The 22,027-nt window shown below is 37.8% G+C and overlaps 1 protein-coding gene across 1 annotated transcript in view; it reads left to right on the forward strand.

The window, feature by feature from the left end:
- The window catches only part of HERC3 (HECT and RLD domain containing E3 ubiquitin protein ligase 3), a 121,989-nt gene that overhangs the window by 81,462 nt on the left and 18,500 nt on the right, over positions 1–22,027 (forward strand). Inside the window, exons 13-23 of the mRNA XM_010356900.2 lie at positions 730–841; positions 1,242–1,431; positions 3,231–3,394; positions 3,510–3,623; positions 9,579–9,602; positions 9,695–9,784; positions 11,325–11,495; positions 13,471–13,614; positions 14,530–14,696; positions 18,149–18,215; positions 18,701–18,783. Of these exons, the coding sequence (XP_010355202.2) occupies positions 730–841; positions 1,242–1,431; positions 3,231–3,394; positions 3,510–3,623; positions 9,579–9,602; positions 9,695–9,784; positions 11,325–11,495; positions 13,471–13,614; positions 14,530–14,696; positions 18,149–18,215; positions 18,701–18,783 (1,326 nt within the window). The remainder of the gene's footprint in view (positions 1–729; positions 842–1,241; positions 1,432–3,230; positions 3,395–3,509; positions 3,624–9,578; positions 9,603–9,694; positions 9,785–11,324; positions 11,496–13,470; positions 13,615–14,529; positions 14,697–18,148; positions 18,216–18,700; positions 18,784–22,027) is intronic.

Raw genomic sequence — 22,027 nt, forward strand, 5'->3', positions numbered from 1 at the left:
GCTCCTGGGTTCACGCCATTCTCCTGCCTCAGCCTCCTGAGTAGCTGGGACTACAGGCACCCGCCACCTTGTCCGGCTAGTATTTTGTATTTTTTAATAGAGACGGGGTTTCACCATGTTAGCCAGGATGGTCTCGATCTCCTGACCTCGTGATCCGCCCGTCTCGGCCTCCCAAAGTGCTGGGATTACAGGCTTGAGCCACCGCGCCCGGCCAATCGTTTTTATTTTAAATACTTTGATAAGAAAGGCTTTCAACAAGGAGGTTCTACTGTTGTTTGTTAATGAGTGGACCAATTTGCACAGGGGATGTTATTTGCACCAAGTAACAGCATCTACATCTAGTTCAATGAGCCACAAATACAGAAAGAAAACCAAAAAACACGATACGAAATCAGGGAAATAATTCTTTGTTTATGAACTTCAAGATAGCTTTAAATTCATATGGCAGTCCTTGTACTTTGACTTGAAGGAAAACAGATTTAAAAATTTGAAAATTCTTGTAAAAGGAATTCCAGTGTGTTTTATTCTTTGTGAAATACTATTCTTTATTTTGGGTTTATTATTTTGAGATTTACGCAAAATGCGGTATTTTTGTGGATCTTATCTGCCAGGTCAAATTTAAATCTGATTAGTAAGAACATAGTATTTTGTTTACTTGTTTATAATTCCTATCAGAGTGTTTGCTTTGTTTTTCTTTTATTACATACTTTTTTTATTTTGTTTGTTTAGAATTGATGAACATTTTAAAACGAGTCCCAAAATCCCTGGGATTGACCTGAACTCAACTAGGGTGTTATTTGAGAAGTTAATGAACTCTCAGCACTCCATGATTCTAGAACAGGTATGTTTCTTATATTTGTAAAGTGCATTCTTAAAAATGCATTTTTGTATTGATGAATTCAATTTCAAGTGAAAAAGAGTAAGATGAAAAAGTGAAAGTCTCCAAATCTTAATTTTGTATTTACTTTGGGAATTAGACCTACCTTTTGTTTTCTTTTGGCTTAAACCTTTCCAAGGCAGTGCCCCTCTAGAATATACAGTTTGCACTGGCAGGGATCCTTGGCTTTTCTTTTCATGGATATGTACTGAGAGCCTAGACCAGTGTAGGGCTCATAGTAGGTTCTCAGTGCATAGTGAATGAATGAGAGTTGAGGGTCTATCACATAGGTTATGAACTTAGAGATAAGTTCACTAGATCTCAAGTTTGTTTGAATTTCTCATTACTCTTTTCTCTCATACAGATTTTGAACAGTTTTGAAAGTTGCCTGATTCCCCAGTTGTCAAGCTCACCACCAGATGTTGAAGCCATGAGAATCTATTTAATACTACCTGAGTTTCCCCTACTCCAGGATTCCAAGTATTATATAACATTGACTATTCCCTTGGCTATGGCCATTCTGCGGCTGGATACAAACCCCAGCAAAGTACTAGGTAAATTTGCTAACCTCGGTATCAGTGGTTTTATGCTCATTTGTTTTGTTGGTGTGACTCCTGGCTCCAGTGGATTGAGATCCAAGAATCTATTTGTTGCCATTTAATATCCTTAACACTTAAAACCTTTTTTGCTTTGCTGTTAATTTTTAGCTAACCCTATTTTCAAGTTGAAAATAAAACCATTATTTAGATTATTTGAAATGACTCATGCCAGAATAATCTTGATTTTATAATATTCACAAACCTAATTTATTTAATTTGAAACTACTTTTTTCTACCACATTTGCTTATAATAAATAGGGCCTCAATATTCGTGTACATTGGTCGCTGTTTCTCCTATGTCTAATTTAGGGGGTGGGAGTGAAGTGAGCGGTTTTGGTGATACAGAGGTCTCCAAAAAAGAAGAGAAAGAAAATGACCTAGTGTGGACTTACCAAATGTTTGTTTTGTTTTTCTTTTTTAGGACAGTTGAGTCCACACTGATTTTTGCAGGCTCCGGACACTTTGCTGAGATAAAAACCTTCCGTTCCTCAGTGATTTGGAGAGTGTCTTTCATGGGAGTAGCGCCTGAAATGTTTTTATTAATCAAGTGCAGGAAGTCTATCACCTGGCTTTTTACTTTCCCCCCCCCCCGGGTAAATTTTGTTAGGTGTCATTGCAGCTCAGTAACTTCTGTGTTCCAGATGGACTGGGATGTTACTTGAGTGTGGTCTCCCCACGAATAAAGAGACTGTGTTCCTGAAGGTGGAATGCTGGCTTTTCTATATTGCCTCCACCTTTGTAGAAGAGATAAAAACAGAAATAATAATGAAAGCACTAGTAAATGTTAGTACTTAATTTTTTTAAGATCAAAAGCCTTTTGGGGAACATTTTCTCAGGTGTTCTAGTTGATGTGAAACAGAGAGGTGGCAATATTAGAAGGAATCTTACCTCACTTTGAAGTTTTAGAGTTTTTTCATTTTTATTTTTCCAGACTGGACATTACAAAGAGAACATAATTATTCAATTTCACACTTAATTTATTTTTAACTTCTAATTATTGATATTTAAAAGAATACCCCAAAGTAGAGAGTATGCTACAGATAGTCACCACACAAATTCAGCAGTTGTCAGTATTTTGCCCATTTTATTTCATCTGTCTCTTGCCCTCACCGCCTTTTTATTTTTTGTTGGAGTATATTTAAAGGAAATCTTAGACATATTATTTCATTCTTTAAATATTTCAGTATGGCTGAGTTTATTTCCAATGAAATATAAGCCAGTACTATAATTTTCTTGTCTGGTTATGAGAAAGCATTATTTGGTGAGAAATAAAAATGGCAGTTTTTCAACTAATGATACCTCTTAAAGGGAAGGGAATGGTTGCCGTATTGTTGCTGCTTCTAGGGTGTGTCATCCTTTGCATTTCTGCTTCAGGATTTAGTGGTAGCTGAAAGCACTAGGACATAAGAATACTTTTTGGATTAATACAGTGGGGATCACTCCTGCCCAAAATATGTGTTTCTTGTCCACATGTAGTCTGGAATTGGACTTGTGAGTTAACCTTCAGGTTGAGTCTTTGTAAAAAATCAGACCAAGCTTTAAAAAAAAAACAGAACTCCAGGGATTCTTGTACAGCTGCTGTTCTCTCCAAAAATGTTTTAATGGATTCTTTTTAAAGTCAGTTTTGGGAAAATGCATTTTAGACTAATGTTTATCTTCTAGACAAAGCAATTTTTAACTGGCAGGCAGAAGACATAAATAGTTGCCCAAGATTACGTGTTGAAATAATGTCTTTTCTTTCTTTCTTTCTAAAGATAACTGGTGGTCTCAGGTATGCCCGAACTATTTCATGAAGCTGGTAAACCTCTATAAAGGTGCAGTCCTTTATCTACTGAGGGGAAGAAAGACATTCTTAATTCCTGTATTGTTTAACAATTATATTACAGCAGCTCTCAAACTCTTGGAGAAGTTATATAAGGTGAGCATAGGAGGTGCTAGTGGGGAGGGGGTAATTAGATGGTAGGGTAAAATATGCTTGTGAGATGTTCTTTGCGAAGCCATGTTTTAGTTGTCTGTATTTTGTTCTTCATTAGGTAAATCTTAAGGTGAAGCATGTGGAATATGATACATTTTACATTCCTGAGATTTCCAGTCTCGTGGACATTCAGGAAGACTACCTCATGTGGTTCTTGCATCAAGCAGGGATGGTAAGAATTCATAAAGCATATTTTAAAGCTTTAGTCTTTTTATACGAAAAGCACATGTGAGTGCTATAATATGTCTTTGACTTTGGTGTCAGTGTCTCACCTATTCTTCATCCAGCTGGCCTTTTGCATTCTAGAAACTTGGAAGTGCTTTAAGTAATCATCAGTGTTATAAGGAGTCATAAATGAGTAGTCACCCAGAATGTTACACATTAAAAGTTGCCACCTTTTAAAAATCAGAGTATCTAAAGTAGTCAAATTCACAGAAACAGAAAGTAGAATGGTGATTGCTAGGGACTGGAGGCAGGGGAAAACAGAGAGTTGCTATTTAATGAGTATAGTTTCAGTTTTGCAAGATAAGAAAGTTTGGAGATCCAGTTGTACACCAGTGTGAATATACTTAACACTGCTGAACTGTACACTTAAAAATGCTTAAGATGGTACATGTTATGTTAGGTTTTTTAAAACCCTAATTAAAAAAAAAAAACAAGACAAATGCAAATATGAATTTTTAGCTTTCCTTGAAACTTGGAAGATCTGGCAATATGACCTGTCTTCCCATATGACAGCAAGTGGCCAGAGTTCAAGAGTGACTCTTTAGATGAGGCTTGTGTATATGCCACAATTCCCACTGCAGCTTAATTTATCCCTGCCATTGAGGAAGGATCGTTTGGTAATTATTGTCTTCTGACAGCCTACTTCAGTCATCATATGTCAGCTACCTGGACCCCATAGGCCCCTTCTGATTGAGAATTATGTGTGTGAAAGTGTCACACATCCCTGATCCAGCGCTGTCTCACTATATTTTAGATATGCCATTCAGGGGCCTGTGGATTCCTGCCTACCGCCACTGGCATGGCAGGAACTGCTCCTTTTGATAGCACACTGGCTTGGGATATATGCAAGGCTCTTTAGGATCGCCTGTCTGTGGAGTATGTGCAAATTTGAGTTCGGTCGGAAAACAGAATGATAATTTAGTTCTTGTATTTTGTGAAGCCGTGGGCAGCAGATTTGAGGTGAGTCCTTGCCAGTGTAGCAGGTTCATCACCAATATTAGGGCAATATTTTTCCTGTGGGGTTTTTGGAAGTCAGCAGTTGTCTCCAAAAGCAAGGCATTTCAATAGGCTGATCTAACTGAACAAGCAGGATTGTTTTCTTTGTCAAATAATGGATGATGAATGCTAGACACAATGTTGTATTTTTTTCTCTCGAGACTTAAAAAATGCATACAGTGTTTTATTTTTAAATAAGATTTTATGATTACCCTGAGAAAACAAAATACTTTTTTTTTTGAGACAATGTCTGGCTTTATCACCCAGGCTGGAGTGCAGTGGCACCATCTCGGCTCACTGCAACCTCTGCTTCCCAGGCTCAAGCCATTCTCCCACCTCAGCCTCCTGAGTAGCTGGGACTGTAGGTGTGTGCCATCACGCCTGGCTAATTTTTGTATTTTTTGTAGAGATGGGGTTTTTGCGATGTTTCTCAGGCTGGTCTTGAACTCAAGAGCTCAAGTGATTCACCAGCCTCGGCCTCCCAAAGTGCTGGGATTACAGGGGGTAAGCCACTGTGCCTGGCCAAGAAAATACTTTTTAATATAAATGAATTAGAGTGTTCTAAATGGGTTGACTTGGGAAATTTAACATGAAGGCTAGTAATGAACTCTGTTTTCACTTTCAAATTTAGGAATTATTAAAAAATAAGCCCTTCTGTTTTATCAATTTATGAATAATTATTCACTGAATAATAACATTATGAGTGGTAAAATAAGCCTGATGAATTATTTAGGCCAACTGCTTTGTTTCTAGATGAGGAAATGGAACTTAAACAATTTTTCCACCAATTTCATTAGCAATAAAAGTCAATTCTTCTGATTTCTAATCTACCCTTTCTGTGACTTAATGCTGAATAAAATAAGTCTAACAAATTGTAATTCTTTTTTACCCTGAAGAAGAAGTTGCTCATGTTAAAATCTAGATTAGTATGACAGTAGTCTCTGAGTAGAGATAATGAAGTAACTTTTACAATATTTTAAACTTCCTTTCTCTTAACATTTGATAAACAAATATCAGATCTTGAATAACAGATGCTCATCTTTTCAATAACTGTAACAGTTATTAAAGAAATATGGAAAATTACATGAAATTAGTCTATGACCGTTTGTGATTTTTGTGGAATTTTTTCTAGTGTATGAGGTACAATGATATTAGAAATTGAATTTTAAATTTCTTGATATTTTGGATTTTAACTTAAAATACTAAAGCTATTTCATTTGTTATTTTTGTTTATTTTAACTACTTTTAAATAATAAATGGATTTTTTTGGTGTGTTGGAATTTTTAGCTTGTTACTAGCTGAGGCTGTGTAGCATATTGTTGAGCATAGGCTCCAGCCAAAAAGACCTGGGTTCAATTCCCAACTCTGGTCTAATGGCCGTGGCCTTAGACAAATTACCTAATTTCTATAGGCCCAGCATCCTCTTTTGTGAATAAGAATTATAACAGATTGTGGAAATTAAATGTGAGAAAGCATGGAAAGACCTTACTTAGCAGAGTACTTAGCATATAATAAGCCCTCAATAACTATTTTTCACTAAACACTTCTTGAGCACCTAATGTGTGCTGTCTGCCTGCTAGTCACTGGGAGTGGAAACATGTATGGATATGGTGTCTACCTTTGCAGAGTGTTTAGCCCAGAAGCAGCAGTGAAAAATTCCCAAAGGGATCTAACACATGTGTGCAGAAGGAACATTCTAAAGTGGCTGATTTTTACTCCTTTTAAAGAAGAGGTGGTAGTGGTTCCTTTACTTCAATCAGCAACTTGCCTTATCTGCACTTAAAAACCAAATAGCACAGAGTGAGTGATTGGTGGGCTCCTCTAGAGGGCAGCACAAGTGGGGAAAGTCAGTGCCACAATGTCAATCCTTCAAAAATAAAAGCTAGATAAAGCTCGACATCTTGCTGTATGTGTTAAAGGAGACAAAGCCAGGCAGTGTTTTGTCTCCAGTTGTGAGTATTGTGCACGTGTGAGACAAGACAGGCCCTAAGGCAGAGGAGGCTGTATTTCTTCTCCAGCACTGTACCTGTGCGTGTAGTACCTCCTGCCCCACTTGCAGCCACATTTAGGAAATGTTGACTTCGTATTTTAAAAAAACGATATTCCCAATTTTTCTGTTCTATTCCATTTACTTATTCATTGCTTCTATTTCATATGCTTTAGAAATGAGCTTAGGTCACAGTACAGCCCTGTTTCAGGCAGGGAGACTTGAAATATGGTCCACTAGTACTTTACTAGTTTTAAGTCTGTGAAACTCATTTTTGAGGAATGGATAGTCCAAGACAAGTAGCCTCTCAGGTTATGTGCATCCTTCTAGGTTATGAATAGCAATAGTGGCACAAAATCATGCAGATTTATTTCGTATAATACGGAAATACAAGAGTGAGTACGATTTCTAAAATATTCAGCATTCACAGAATAAAAATGAAATTAAATTATTATATATGAAATACAAAAACTTACAGACTTATGAAAAGTCTGTGGATGTATAAGCAGACCTTTGTTACACATTCGCAGCTTCTTTTGACTGAATACCCTTCCATCCTTTGCCTTCCTTAGAGCTGCCACTTCCGTTTTGTAAGGCTTCCGTATCTTCCTGCCTGCCTTGCTGGCTCACCTGAGACCTCTAGACCACCAGCTCTGGGCAGTGTCTCTCTGGCTTTGGCTGTGGCTCCTAACTGAGGCAGTTTTGGATTTCTTTCCAGCCATCCCTCTCAGTGGAGAGAATGGTGACCCTGCCCTCAATTTAACTCCTCCCTTTCTCCAGTAGAGAGATCAGCCTGCTTCCAAAACTGGGTTCCTTCAACTCTGGGGTGTGGGAAGGAGTAAGGTGAGGGATGCTGAGAGGGACTATGAGCTACAGAAGGTGGATATTTAAGGGATGCAGGGAGGCTTGAGGTGGGGATTACAGGAAGAGGGTGGGGAGAGAGAGTCAGAGAACAGGAGTGGGACTGGAAAGAGCCAAGAAATACAGAAAAAACTGCTGATTGATATCTGAAATAACTGCATTACACCAACTAAAATGCCAGTATGTACTTAAAAATACTAAGTAGGCTTGGACTTTGTAATGCCAGAACTGTTTTGTGTTATCACTTCTTCCATAGTCACTTTTATGTTTGAAGTATCTAAAAACTTTATCTTGCTTTATAGACCAACACTCGTTCAAGATCTTTCTTTTCCCTTGAGAATAGGCAAATAATGCTTTGCGTAAACTAATCTTTTCTGAGAAACAGATGAGGAAATTCTGAATATTGGCACCAGTTTTAAGCCTGCTTTCTTTCCCAGGATGCTTATATCTTTTGTAGGTACCTAGACTAGAAGATGATTTAGCTTTTTGTATAGTGCTGTTTTTATGGTGTGGTTTTGTTTTTTTGTTTCTAGTCATTTTGATTTCTAACTTCAAAGTAATTGGATATGTAGGCATGAGAGTGAGTAAGATTGGTCTGGATGATATATGCAGGATTTCATACCTGATCTCACTGGACTGGAATTGTTTCTTCGATTAGTGTTTCTCTGTCTAGAGAAATGTGCCAAGATCCCTGGAGGAACCTAGTTATAAAGGGTTAACAGGGTAGATTTTAATTAAAATTGCTTTTAAATTATTGTATTTAAATATCCATAAGGACAAAAGGAGGTACATACTGCTTATTCATATGGTTCTGATATAGTACAGTTATAAAACCAAATTTATAAATTAAATACAAGCAAAACTTTAACAGCAATAAAATGCAGATTAGCCTCATTGATTTTATGTGATGATCAAGCATGTCTTACTGAACCTAAACCCCAGTTGCATTGTGGATGTGGCCTGTGTGCTATCAGGCCCTGGTGCTTGAGTTCCACTGCCCATCTGGCTGGGATGACTCACCTCTCTTTTCTCCTTCAACTGCTGTTAAACCACGTTCATGCAGCAAGCCAGGACCGCATTGGCCTTTTCTTAGGTGCAGATGCAGCATCCACATGCCAAGACTGCTTCTCTCTTTTCTCACTACACTTGGACAATTAAATAATAACATGATGCCAATGCAGTTATTCAAACAAATATAACTTAATGTGTTTTACTAATTTTGTTTAGGATATCATTAAGAAATATATAGAGTACTCCCAGATCTCTGAGAATACACCTGTGGTTTTCTGTTTGGTAATTCTTGCTACAGATAAACATGACCTATATTGTTGATTTTTTTTTTTGTTTCTATGAAGTTAATATTAAGTTAATGTTTGTTACACAGCTTAACAAAAAGTGAAACTGTAACTCATCTCCTAGATGTCCTTCATTGTGGTTGTGGATTTTTACCATTACTCCCCTCCAAAGTTTATTGACAGGTGCATTCACATATCCATGGAATGCATTCTGTAGGCCGAGTACTAGTCTAAGTGCTGAGTCAGCAACAGTTTACTAGATAAAGTCCTCTTTAGAAGCTCCTGAAATTCTTTCCAAATACTTGGTTTCTCCTAAGAGTAGCAGCCTGTGTGTGTGTGTGTGTGTGTGTGTGTGTGTGTGTGTGTAGGAAGATGCAACATCATTTAACAAATAAAATGTAATTTGTATTGTCCACTTTACCCAACAAAGATTAACCTGTGAAGTCAAGGTTATAAAGCTCCTGTTTTGGAATTAGATTTCTTATAAAAGAGAATTCTGTTAATGCTGTGAATTGTGGAGAGTTAGTGACATGCCCTTTAAAAGTCATAAAAAATATTTTTTAATTGCTTTTGCTCTTTTTCTCATTCTGTGGCCATCAAAACATCTTTTCCCTTAAAATTTAGTCAGCCATTCAAATGGTGTTAGTTCTATGGCCAGTAGTCAGGTTGGTTCTGTGTTTTGTTATTTATATTTTACTTTTGGAGGGATTAAAATTCAGGTTTTACAATTTAAGTAAGAGACTTTTTATTTTTCTTTACACAGAAGGCTAGACCATCAATAATACAGGTAAATGATCCTTTTTAAATTTGCTTTTATATTTTTCCAGCTATACTTTCTGTGGAATAGTATAATACTGTCAGTAATGTGCTTTATTCTAGGATACTGTAACACTTTGTTCCTACCCTTTCATCTTTGATGCCCAAGCCAAGACCAAAATGTTACAGACAGATGCTGAACTACAGATGCAGGTATTATATTTTAGAAATTATTTCCTCTTTTTAATGTGTTTCTCCCTTTCTAGACATTCAGTTGTAATTTTTTCTAATAGGAGAAGACATATTTGGTTGAAATTCCATTATAATTCTTAAAGCTGTTTGAAACTTTTCAGTAATTTGTGTTGAATATAACACACATGGGTGGATACACATTTATGTAGATTAGAGATTGGCAAAAGGATGACTTAGTAAATGTTTTAAGCTTTGGGGACCGTATGGTCTCTGTTACAACTATTCAACTCTATTTTAGCATAAAAGCAGTGATAGACAATATATAAATGAATGAGCATGGCTATATTCCAACAAAACTTTGTGTATGTTGAAATTTGCATATTATATAATGTTTACATGTGGTGAAAGATTATTCTTCGTTTGATTTTTTTCACCCATTAAACAAATGTAGAAACCGTGCCGGGTGCAGCCCACACCTATAATCCTAGCACTTTGGGAGGCCGAGGCAGGCTTATCACCTGAGGTCGGGTTCAAGACCATCCTGGCCACCATGGTAAAACCCTGTCTCTATCCAAAATACAAAACTTAGTTGGGCGTGGTGGTGCCCACCTGTAATCTCAGCTATTCGGGAGGCTGAGACAGGAGAATCACTTGAACTCAGGATGTGGAGGTTTCAGTGAGCCGAGATTGTGCTACCGCACTCCAGCCTGGGTGACAGAGCACAATTCCATCTCAGAAAAAAAAAAAACGTAGAAACCATTGTTAGCTCAAGAGCTGTGCAAAAACAGGCAGCAGGCTGGATTTGATATGTGGGGCCTTAGTTTGCTGACTCCTGACAGAGAGAGAGAGTTAAATGGAACTTGGGAATTCTTCGTTGAATAAAAACTTGTTATAGAGATTTATTTAATAATTTATTTTAAATACACATTTTTATTATAAAGTATAATTGATTTTGACAAGCCACAAAAACATTTGTGAATTAGTAGCTCAAATCCTCCAATTCCTACTGTTGGTAGATATAGATATATAACTTCATTTATCTTTCCCTCTCCATCTCTGACTGTCTGCCTGTCTGTCTTTTTCCAGCTCTGACTGCATCTATCTGTATATATGTTTGTTTTCATATCGCTGTATCTGTTAGATTGACAGTTTAGAGGTTTTCAAGAGAAATGAAATTTTTCAAAGAATAACTCTTTAACAAGTGGTTATTAGCTTTCTTTTCCTGCCATTTTGAAAGTTGTGGTTTTTACCCACTTTCTACCATGTTTCTTTAAGCATGATACTATTTTAGTATTAATCAACTGGTTTAAGTCACTTTCCTGGACCTGGTTATAGATCATATGATTCATAAACTGTTTTAGTTAGTTTCTGTGAGTCCAGATTAGAAAGACTTGTGTGCTGCGTAAACATAAGTAACTTAGAAAATCTGTGGAAGTTAAGAGGGAAAAAAAGAACCAAATGGAGGTGCAGTCAGCGCCGCCAAGTCCAGAAGCACAGCTGACTGCTCTCCCAACTCACGCATGTGCTCTGAGTAACTGTGTTCTTGACTGTGCCATTCCAGGTGGCAGTCAATGGAGCCAACCTGCAGAATGTCTTCATGCTTCTCACCCTGGAGCCTCTGCTGGCCAGAAGCCCCTTCCTGGTCCTTCACGTTCGCAGAAACAACCTTGTCGGAGATGCCCTAAGAGAGCTGAGCATTCATTCTGATATTGATTTGAAAAAGCCTCTCAAAGTGAGTTCCTTCAGGATATTCCTCTAAATACCTTGGCAATTTTTCTTCAGTGTTGATTAAGCAGCAATGATCTTACTAAAATTGTGGGGTGTCGCCATTCTTTCATTCATTTTACAAGAATTGAATCACCTTCTTTTGTCAAATCACCAAACAGAACATCTCAGTGTAACATTGGGTAAAAATGCCAGTGGATTATTTGAAAGTTTAGAGTGCTTTCTTTGTCTTCTTCTGCTGTCTTTGGTGTACCAGTTCCAGGTCTATCAAAAACAAGCAAACAACAACAAAAATGAAAGCTTTGACTAATTACAACTATTAAGCTACCATTTAGGAAGATTGTGGATATCAAAGATTTAAGAGAAAGAAGGTAAAATAGGAAAATGGAAAGGTAGTAAAATCATCTGGGAAGCTATTGGCCTATTATGAGAGGCACACCTAGTACCTGCCAATTATTAAATGAAAAAAAATTTCTCTCTCCATAGATCATGCATATTTTCAGGGCTTGACATAATGCTTGGTACACAGTAGGTATTCTAGAAATACTTAGTGAATTATTTGAAATTGTTTAAAGTCATTCATCTTTTCCCTCAGACAACTTCCATATCCCTATTGCTAATCTTTTTATAAGTTCCACTTTCAGAAATGTAATAGGCATGAAATGAACTGATCATCTCCATAAAGGGTAAATAATGCTCCATAATTTACCCTTTCCAAAATTCCTAATCAGTAGCATCAGTCACATCAATCTGCCTGGTTGTTCTCCCCAGAACTTCTGGGCTATATTTTTGATACAGCTTTTCTTTTTGCCCTGTTTTCAATAGGTAATTCAGGTGAGGCAGTTCTTGCTTTGTAGCAGTATTCTGCTGGCATCTGTGTAATCCAGGTCCTAGTCTCTGTCCCACTTTTACTCTTGTCCTGCTCTAGGCAATCTTGAAGACAGCCACAAGTGTAAGCTTTTTGAATGCTGTTTTTAGCTCTGTGCCTGAGTCATTATCTCTGAAATGGGGATAATAGGACTCTACGCATAACGCTGTTCTGAGGATTAGGTTAATAGAGTTTAAGAGCTGGCATGTAGTAAACTCCATGTCATTTGTTGATTTGCTGTAGTTGTTACTGTTAATAACCATTATGTATCCAGCATGCCTACTCTCACTCCCTCACAGAGCCCATGTCTGTGTCTGATTAGAATACCCTCTTCCCTTCTACATGCAGCAGTTACTTCAAGAACCCTATTGAGAGTGATTTCTCCCAGAAAGTGTTCTTTTATTCAAGTTAAATGAAAAATCATTTTTTTCTATGTGCCAGAATATTTACCTCTCATTATATATTTGACTCTTTAAAAATAAAAAGTATTCTCTGCTTTTATGTCTGTCTTTCTGCCTTAAGCAGATGGTAGACTTTCTTTTTCTTTTTTTTTTTTTTTGTCGGAATTTTGCTCTTTGTTGCCCAGGCTGGAGTGCAGTGGCGCAATCTCGGCTCATTGCAACCTCTGCCTCCCAGATTCAAGCGACTCTCCTGTCTCAGCCTCCCGAGTAGTGGATTACAGGTGCCCGCCACCACGCCAGGCTCATTTGTGTATTTTTAGTAGAGACAGGGTTTCACCATGTTGGCCAGGCTGGTCTCGAACTCCTGACCTCAGGTGATCTGCCTGCCTCGGCCTCCCAAAGTGCTAGGATTACAGGCGTGAACCACCACGCCCAGCCAATAGATGGTAGACTTTCTAAGGACAGGTGGTAAATTTCTGACTTCCTTTGTATCCCTTGAAGCACCTAGTAAAAATTTTGTGTATCTATAAATACCTTGTTAAAACTTTACCAACAATGATCAACAGACACACCTAGCAGTTTTCGTTGCATCAGTGTATATTCTTTGTTATACTTTCCTTCATTTGTCCTGAGTTTAGAAAATGGTCTGCTGAAAAGAGATAAAATTTGTCATAGATTTCCCTGAAGCATTAATTCTGTTCCATTACTTTAAGGTAATCTTTGATGGTGAAGAAGCAGTGGATGCTGGTGGTGTTACAAAGGAATTTTTTCTTTTACTGTTAAAAGAACTTTTGAATCCCATCTATGGAATGTTTACCTACTATCAAGATTCAAATCTCTTGTGGTTTTCAGATACGGTAAGTAAGTGGTGTCACAATTAAACAGATAGATTAAACTTTCTTTTTGTTGTCGGACCAATCCCCTAATTTCTGACTTTGCAAAGGGGAACATAGCAAGGATAATAATTCAAAATGTTTATAAGTAATTAAAATGTTTATCCCGTCTTCATTTATACTTGTTACCAAGACCTCATAGTGCATTTTGTGAGCCATCAGTCCCATTTCCATTTCTAGTAGGTAAGATCCAAGTCTTCTTATCTGAGAAGGGTAAAAAGAAACAGTGTGATAAATTGGTTTTGTGACACGTGGAAGGTCAATAATCAAATATGTCTGATTTTAATAACAATGATAATATATTATCACACACACACATATGCATGCACAGTTTATTTTTGAAACTTCAGTAGGAGAGCTAAGTTTTTAAAGGCATTCTAATTTCAATCAGACTGTCATTTACATTTTTTTCTATGAGAGTTTTCTTCCTAGATCTGCACCATACCAAAAGGTAGCCACTAGGCACTAGCCACATGTGGTTATTTATATATTATTTATTTAAAATTAAGTAACAACAAAGATTAATTTGCTCCATTGTACTAGCCACATTTCCTGTGCCTAGTAGACACATGTAGCCAGTGGCTACCATATGAGATTGGACAGAATAGAATGTTTCTATCGTGGCTGAAAGTTCTGTTGGACAGCCCTGCTCTAGATGACTATGAGCTGTTCTCTGTATCACTAGGTGCAAATGCTTAACTCTGTCTACGTTGCGTCTTTAAGGGATAACAACTTTTGTCAGTGTGTTTCTTTGCTACAGAAGGTAACTAAATATTAATGAGACCTTTATTTTGAAAATATTTTGAGGGAAATTGTAGAATGTTTGAAGGCCACAAACATTGCATTTCTTTTTAACACTTTTGTATATGTCCTAAAAAGTGTTTTGTAGAGCACAACTGGTTTCACTTGATTGGCATAACCTGTGGACTAGCTATCTACAACTCTACTGTGGTTGATCTCCACTTCCCATTGGCTCTCTACAAGAAGTTACTCAATGTAAAGCCTGGCTTGGAAGACTTAAAGGAGTTGTCACCCACTGAAGGAAGGTACAAAGCTAAAAGGCGATTGGTATCTGAAACTGTTGTGGCTGCCTCTGGCATGAGGATTAAAGGTTGAAAATACTATCTGTACAAATCTGAGTTTATTGCATCCTATGGTTAGACCCTGTTATATGTGTTTTGTCTAAGATGTAGCTGTACAGCTACTTGCTTGAAACATTGCCAGTGTTATCGGTACAGTTGTCTCTCGGTATCCAAGGGACATTAGTTCCAGGACACCCTGCAGATACTAAAATCCACATATGCTCAAGTCCTGCAGGGGCCCTAGAAGAACCCATGGATTGGAAAAGTTGACCTTCCATGTCCTTGGGTTTTACACCCTGAAAATACTGTATCTTCTTTCTTTAATTATACTTTTTTTGTTGGTGAGGCATAATAGATATACATATTTTGTGGATACATGTGATAATATAATACATTATATAATTTGTAAAGTTCAAACCAATGTAACTGGGATATCCAGCACCTTAAATATTTCTCTTTATATTAGAAACATTTGAATTATTCTATTTTAATGGCCATACTTCCCAAAGTAATTTATAGATTCAATACTATTCCCATAAAGCTACCATTGACTTTCCTTTCAGAATTAGAAAAAACTATTTTAAATTTCATATGGAACCAAAAAAGAGCCCATAGAGCCAATACAGTCCTAAGCAAAAAGAGCAAAGCTGGAGGTATTACTCTGCCTGACTTCAAACTATACTACAAGGCTATAGTAACCAAAACAACATGGTGCGTGCTGGTACCAAAACAGATACATAGATCAATGGCACAGAACAGAGACCTCAGAAATAACACCACACATATACAATCATCTGATTTTCGACAAACCTGAAAAAACAAGCAACGAGGAAAGGATTCCCTATTTAATAAATGGTGCTAGGAAAACTGGCTAGCCATATGAAAACAGAAACTAGACCCCTTCCTTACACCTTATACAAAAATTAACTCAAGATGGATTAAAGACTTAAATGTAAAAAACCCAAAACCATAAAAACCCTAGAAGAAAACCTAGGCAATACCATTCAGGACATAGGCATGGGCAAAGACTTCATGTCTAAAACACCAAAAGCAAGGGCAACAAAAGCCAAAATTGACAAATGGGATCTAATCGAACTAAAGAGCTGCACAGCAAAAAAAACCATCAGCAGAGGGAACAGACAACCCACAGAATGGGGAAAGTGTTTGCAATCTATCCATCTGACGAAGTCTAATATCCAGAATCTGCAAGGAACTTAAACAAATTTACAAGAAAATACAACCCCATCAAAAAGTGGGCAAAGGATATGAACAGATGCTTCTCAAAAGAAGACATTTATGTGGTCAACAAACACATGAAAAAAAGCTCATCATCACTGGTCATTAGAGAAATGCAAATCAAAACCACAATGAGATACCATCTCATGCCAGTTAGAATGACGATTATTAAAAAGTCAGGAAACAACAGATGCTGGCAAGGCTCTGAAGAAATAGGAATGCTTTTACACTGTTGGTGGGAGTGTAAATTAGTTCCACCATTGTGGAAGACAGTGTGGTGATTCCACAAGGATCTAGAACCAGAAATACCATTTTACCCTGCTGTCCCATTACTGGGTATATATCCAAAGGATTATAAATCATTCTACTGTAAAGACACCTGCACACATGTATGTTTATTGCAGCACTATTTACAATAGCAAAGACTTGGAACCAACCCAAATGCCCATCAATGATAGACTGGATAAAGAAAATGTGGCACATGTACACCGTGGAATACTATGCAGCCATAAAAATGAATGAGTTCATGTCCTTTGCAGGGACATGGATGAAGCTGGAAGCTATCATTCTTAGCAAACTAACACAGGAACAGAAAACCAAACACCACATGTTCTCACTTACAAGTGGGAGTTGAACAATGAGAACACGTGGATACATGGAGGGGAACATCACACACCAGGGCCTGTCGGGGGGTGGGGGGGAAGGGGAGGGAAAGCAGTAGTACAAATACCTAATACATGTGGGGCTTAAAACCTAGATGACAGGTTGATAGGTACAGCAAACCACCATAGCATATGTATACCTATGTAAGAAACCTGCACATTCTGCACATGTATCCCAGAACTTAAAGTAAAATAATAATAATAATAATAAAAGCCTTTCTAACTGGGTGAAGAAAAAAGTAAAGATGTGTTTTCTTTAATATATATTTTATCTGTGTACTAATAACAAAACCAGACTTATTTTTGTCTCTTCAGTCTCGAGGAAGAAAAAAATATTTAAAAAGAAACTTATTTCGCTGATTAACATTAGGGAGAAGGTGAACAACTATGATAGTTTTCTTGGCTGGTGAAATTTTGGAGTGTCTGAAATCAATCTTTTAAAATTATATTGTTGTTAAGGACAGTTAGCAGTGTTTTATGCTGAATTACTCGGAGACAGTATATTTTTATGGACACATTTGGCATGCAAAGTATCAGCTTTATATGCCTGTGCAATGCATAACCTCTCAAATACAACTTCTTTTCCTTTCTCCATCTCTTAAAAAAAAAATTAGTGTGAGTGTATTTTAAGAAGAAGGCAATTCTTCTTCTTCCAACGTGGCTCAGGGAAGCCAAAAGATTGGGCACCCCTGGTCTTTACCAAATAGAGACTTCTGCATTAACAAGTAAGCCATTAAAATTCCTAAGTGGATGTGGTGACTTTGTGGCTTTTTTTTTTTTTTTTTTTTTTTTTTTTATGATGGAAGGATTATTTTACTAATGTATAAGCCAGTGAAGCTGGCTGGAGGCCCCTGCAATACCATCTCCTCATTTATATATCTACACACACACTTGCAGACTACTTCAGAGTTAAGAGGACACAAGTATGTTAGGTTAAAAATCCATCTGAATGTATTTTCAAGTCTAATAAGATTTGTCGGTAAGAAGAGAGAATAATTAATGAATGCTTTTTTTTTTTTTTTTTTTTTTTGAGACGGAGTCTTGCTCTGCTGCCCAGGCTGGAGTGCAGTGGCCGGCTCTCAGCTCACTGCAAGCTCCGCCTCCCGGGTTCACGCCATTCTCCTGCCTCCGCCTCCCAAGTAGCTGGGACTACAGGCGCCCGCCTCGTCGCCCGGCTAGTTTTTTGTATTTTTTAGTAGAGACGGGGTTTCACCGTATTAGCCAGGATGGTCTCGATCTCCTGACCTCGTGATCCGCCCGTCTTGGCCTCCCAAAGTGCTGGGATTACAGGCTTGAGCCACCGCGCCCGGCCAATTAATGAATGTTTTATAGGTCTAGTGCCATAATTGTCTTCAAGGTGTAGGTACATGATTTTCTGTCCATCTGGATTTATGTTTATTCCAGAATCTCCTTTCATAGTTTTTCCTTGGAAATGATCTGGACTTGTAACTGAAGTAGAAACACTGTTGCAGCAGTATCTGACTTTCCACTTTTCCTTTTCTGTCATTCTATGATTAGGAGTCTCCAAGAGCTTTTAGATTACCCTGGTGAGGACGTGGAGGAGACTTTCTGCCTCAACTTCACGGTAAGAATTTCCACAGTTTACTTAGGATTGTGGCTGTCTCTCTTACCATCTGTAGAGTGATAATTAACATTAGTTCTTCTTCAAATCACAGAAAAACGTCAGGGACTTCTTTGAAAAAAATTATTTTAGTCATAGTGTCTTGAGTGTTATAGGAGTTCAGTGGTGTGTTGAATAAATGAATGAATGATTAATCTATGCACTTAGGAAAATTATTGAAGAAATAATCCTTCCTACTCTTGACACATATTCTTGAGTTCATGTCATTTTCTCCTTGAGTGCATTTGTTGGCAACTCCATGTCCTAAAACAAAAGATTTTTTTAACTTGCTAATGTTTTCTAACTCAAGTTCTCATTATTCTCCCACTAATTTTCTGTAATAGTCATGAAACTATGTTTGTTCCTAAAGGCTCTCTCAGTCATTTGAGTTCTACAAAGGTGAATGGTCAAAAAAATTGAAATATTTCTTTTTTCCACCTTAAATATAGATCTGCCGAGAAAGCTATGGAGTGATTGAACAGAAGAAGCTGATACCTGGGGGAGATAATGTGACTGTGTGCAAGGATAACAGGTTAGTCCTGGCCTTGGACTGTTGCAGATGCTGCTACTTCATATTTCTGCAGTTTGACATTTAAGACCAAAATAAAAATTACTTTTTAACATTAATACCTTCTTCAGAGGGGAGGTAAGGGTGATAGGGCAAGAATTTACAGATTTTAAATATATATTTTTTTTGGACGGACCCAGGCTGGAGTGCAGTGGCGCAATCTCAGCTCACTGCAGCCTCCGCCCCTCCAGGTTTAAGCAATTCTCTGCCTCAGCCTCTGGAGTAGCTGGGATTAGAGGCATGCACCACCACGCCCTTCTAATTTTTTATATTTTTAGTAGAGATGGGGTTTCACCATCTTGGCCAGGCTGGTCTTGAACTCCTGACCTCGTGATCCACCCACCTCGGCCTCCCAAAGTGCTGGGATTACAGGTGTGAGCCACCATGCCCAGCCTAAATAATTTTTAATAGCAGAGCAAGCACCAGGACTAGATTCAGGAGATAACTGTTTTAGTTCTAGAGCTGCATCTTTTTGGCTTTGACTCTGAGCAAGTTACATGAACTATTTGGTTTCAGTTTTCTCGTCTGCCAAATGGAGATTATAATCAATGTCCTCTCTACTTCATGGGATGTTTGTGAGAATGAAATGAGATAATTTATTGGAAAATACTTTGGAATGAATGAACTCCCAGCGTCTAGCACAGAGTTTCTAGTATCTAACAGAGTGCCTGGCACAAAAATACTCAAAAAATATGTGTTGAATAAATGAATTTTATAAAGGTGCTTACTATCACTGCTATTTTACTGCTGAATGATTTGTCGTAGAGGTTTTAAATTAAGTTATTCTCTCTGGATCATAACAACAAATTCAAGTACATTTGATTTTTCAAGATGATTCATAATCTCTGAGTTAACTCTTTAGAGGAGAGAAGATGCTCATTTTTGCTTACTTTTATATTAAATTATGCTAATCTGCATGAAATCAATTTACTTTACAAACACTGAGTGACTACTGTGTGTCAGCCATATTGCTGGGTATAGAGGGTGAATAACTTCTATCCTTAGAAGCTTGGGATTAGTTAAGAAGGGTCAATGTATGGAAATAATTGCGATAGAATCCAGTGTATGTGATAGAAGTTTTAGCCTAGGTGCCACGGTTCTAGAGTAAGAGGCTACAACTTTTATCAGACATTAAAGAATGCAAGTTGGAGGAAACATTTTAGGTACCGGGTGAGTCGCGACTCTCCAGTTTGACACATGATAGAGAATGTTGGATACTTGTGGAGTAGGGACTGGTGTACGGATGAAGGGAGACTGTAGTAGCATCAGAGTGGAGGTTATCAAGGCCTTGAATGGCGCTTGGAGTAGAACATGGTTGGTTTCTATTTTAGAAAGATTACTTTGGGGGTCATGTGGAAATAGACCATGTGCAGGGATACCCATTAGGAGGCTTTTGAGGTAGCTCAGGTAAAGGATGATAACAGCTAGAACGAAGGCAGTGGGAAACAGAGTTGGTTATATAACCAAATAGGAGCTATTGTCTGATTATATATGGATGGTATGAGAGAGGCATATATTGATAATAATGTTGAATTTTCTAATTCAAACACTAACTAATAGAAAACAGAGTCTATAAAGCAGGTTCAAGGGAACAAGTTCCATTTTGAATATATTGATTTTGATATGTCTGTGTGATACCCAGGTGATTGTGTTTAGAGCAGAAAATTTATATATCTCAATAAAGAAGTCTTATATGAATATTTTTTAATTAGTTATGTGAGCCTCAATCACCATTGAATTTGAGGTTGCTTACAGCAAGAATCAACAAGAAAGAAGGGGTGAAATGAAAAACAAGGACAAGGAAAATGTAATTTCTTGGAGGAGCTATATAAGTTAGAATAAAATGCAGACTCTTGAGGATGTGAGCATAATTCGCCCATAGGCTAGCATTGAAACTTCTTGGCTTAAGGAAAGGGCAGGTAGGGGGTGGGAAAGGTGAGAGAATGACAGTCTTTCTTTGGAAGCCTTTAGAGAGGAAGGCAAGGTTTCATTTAAGCTATGAAAAAGGATACAGATGTGGAGAAACTAGATACTCTTTGTACGCATGCAGGAAAATTAAGTAAAACTCACTCTGGACTTTTATTGGCTTCTTCCTCTAAATAGTTGGGAAGATGCAATTGGAGATCCTATTAAATTCAGTCTATCCAAGTGATCTATCTTGGTTTTCTTCCACAATCTTTCCTTTTGAAAATAGGAATGGGCTGGGTGCAGTGGCTCATGCCTGTAATCCCAGAACTTTGGGAAGCCAAGGTGGATGAATTGCTTGAGCTCAGAAGTTCAAGACCAGCATGGGCAAGATAACAAAACCAAGTGTCTAGAAAAAAATACAAAAAGAAAAGAAAAGAAAAGAAAATTAGCCGGATGTGTGGTAGTGCATATCTGTACTTCCAGCTACTCAGGAGGCTAAGGTGGGAGGATCTCTTGAGCTTGGGAAGTGGAGGCTGTAGTGAGCCATGATCATGCCTCTGCACTCCAGCCTGGACAACAAAGCAAGGCCTCATCTTCCAAAAAAAAAAAAAAAAAAAAAAAAAAAAAGATAGAAAAATATTGACAGACTTCTATCCTTGACCTTTTTTTTTTGTTTTTGAGACGGAGTCTCACTCTGTCTCCAAGACTGGAGTACAGTGGTGCAATCTTGGCTCGCTGCAACCTTCACCTCCTGGGTTCAAGTGATTCTTCTGCCTCAGCCTCCCCCATAGCTAGGATTACAGGCGTGTACCACTATGCCCTGCTAATTTTTGTATTTTTAGTAGAGACAGGGTTTCGCCATGTTGGCCAGCCTGGTTTCGGACTCCTGACCTGGGCTGATCTGCCTGCCTTAGGCTCCCAAAGTGCTGGGATTACAGGCATGAGCCACTGCACACAGCCCATCCTTGACGTTTTTAAAAAACAACTCGAAGCTAGTATGATCTCATATAGCATTCAGTAACCTTTTTTTTTGTTGTGTCGTGTAAACCTTCCAGATTATCCAAGAAGCCTCAGCTTTGGGGAAAGTGAGCTCTAGTATCAGAGTTGAGTGAAATGATGCAGAAGCCACCTAGACACCCAACAAAAATGGCTTCAGTTGATGGAATTATCTTGGCTCTAGAAACCTAATATAGAGGCTAGTCTTGATTCAAGTAAGGATGTTGCATCAAAACCCTTGATAAGAATCTCTTGGGGCTAAAAGCAGTTTCCTTTATCTATATAACATTGGTACTTTTGTTAA

This window comes from Rhinopithecus roxellana, chromosome 2 (genome assembly GCF_007565055.1).
Source record: "Rhinopithecus roxellana isolate Shanxi Qingling chromosome 2, ASM756505v1, whole genome shotgun sequence".
NCBI classification, from domain to species: Eukaryota; Metazoa; Chordata; class Mammalia; order Primates; family Cercopithecidae; genus Rhinopithecus; species Rhinopithecus roxellana.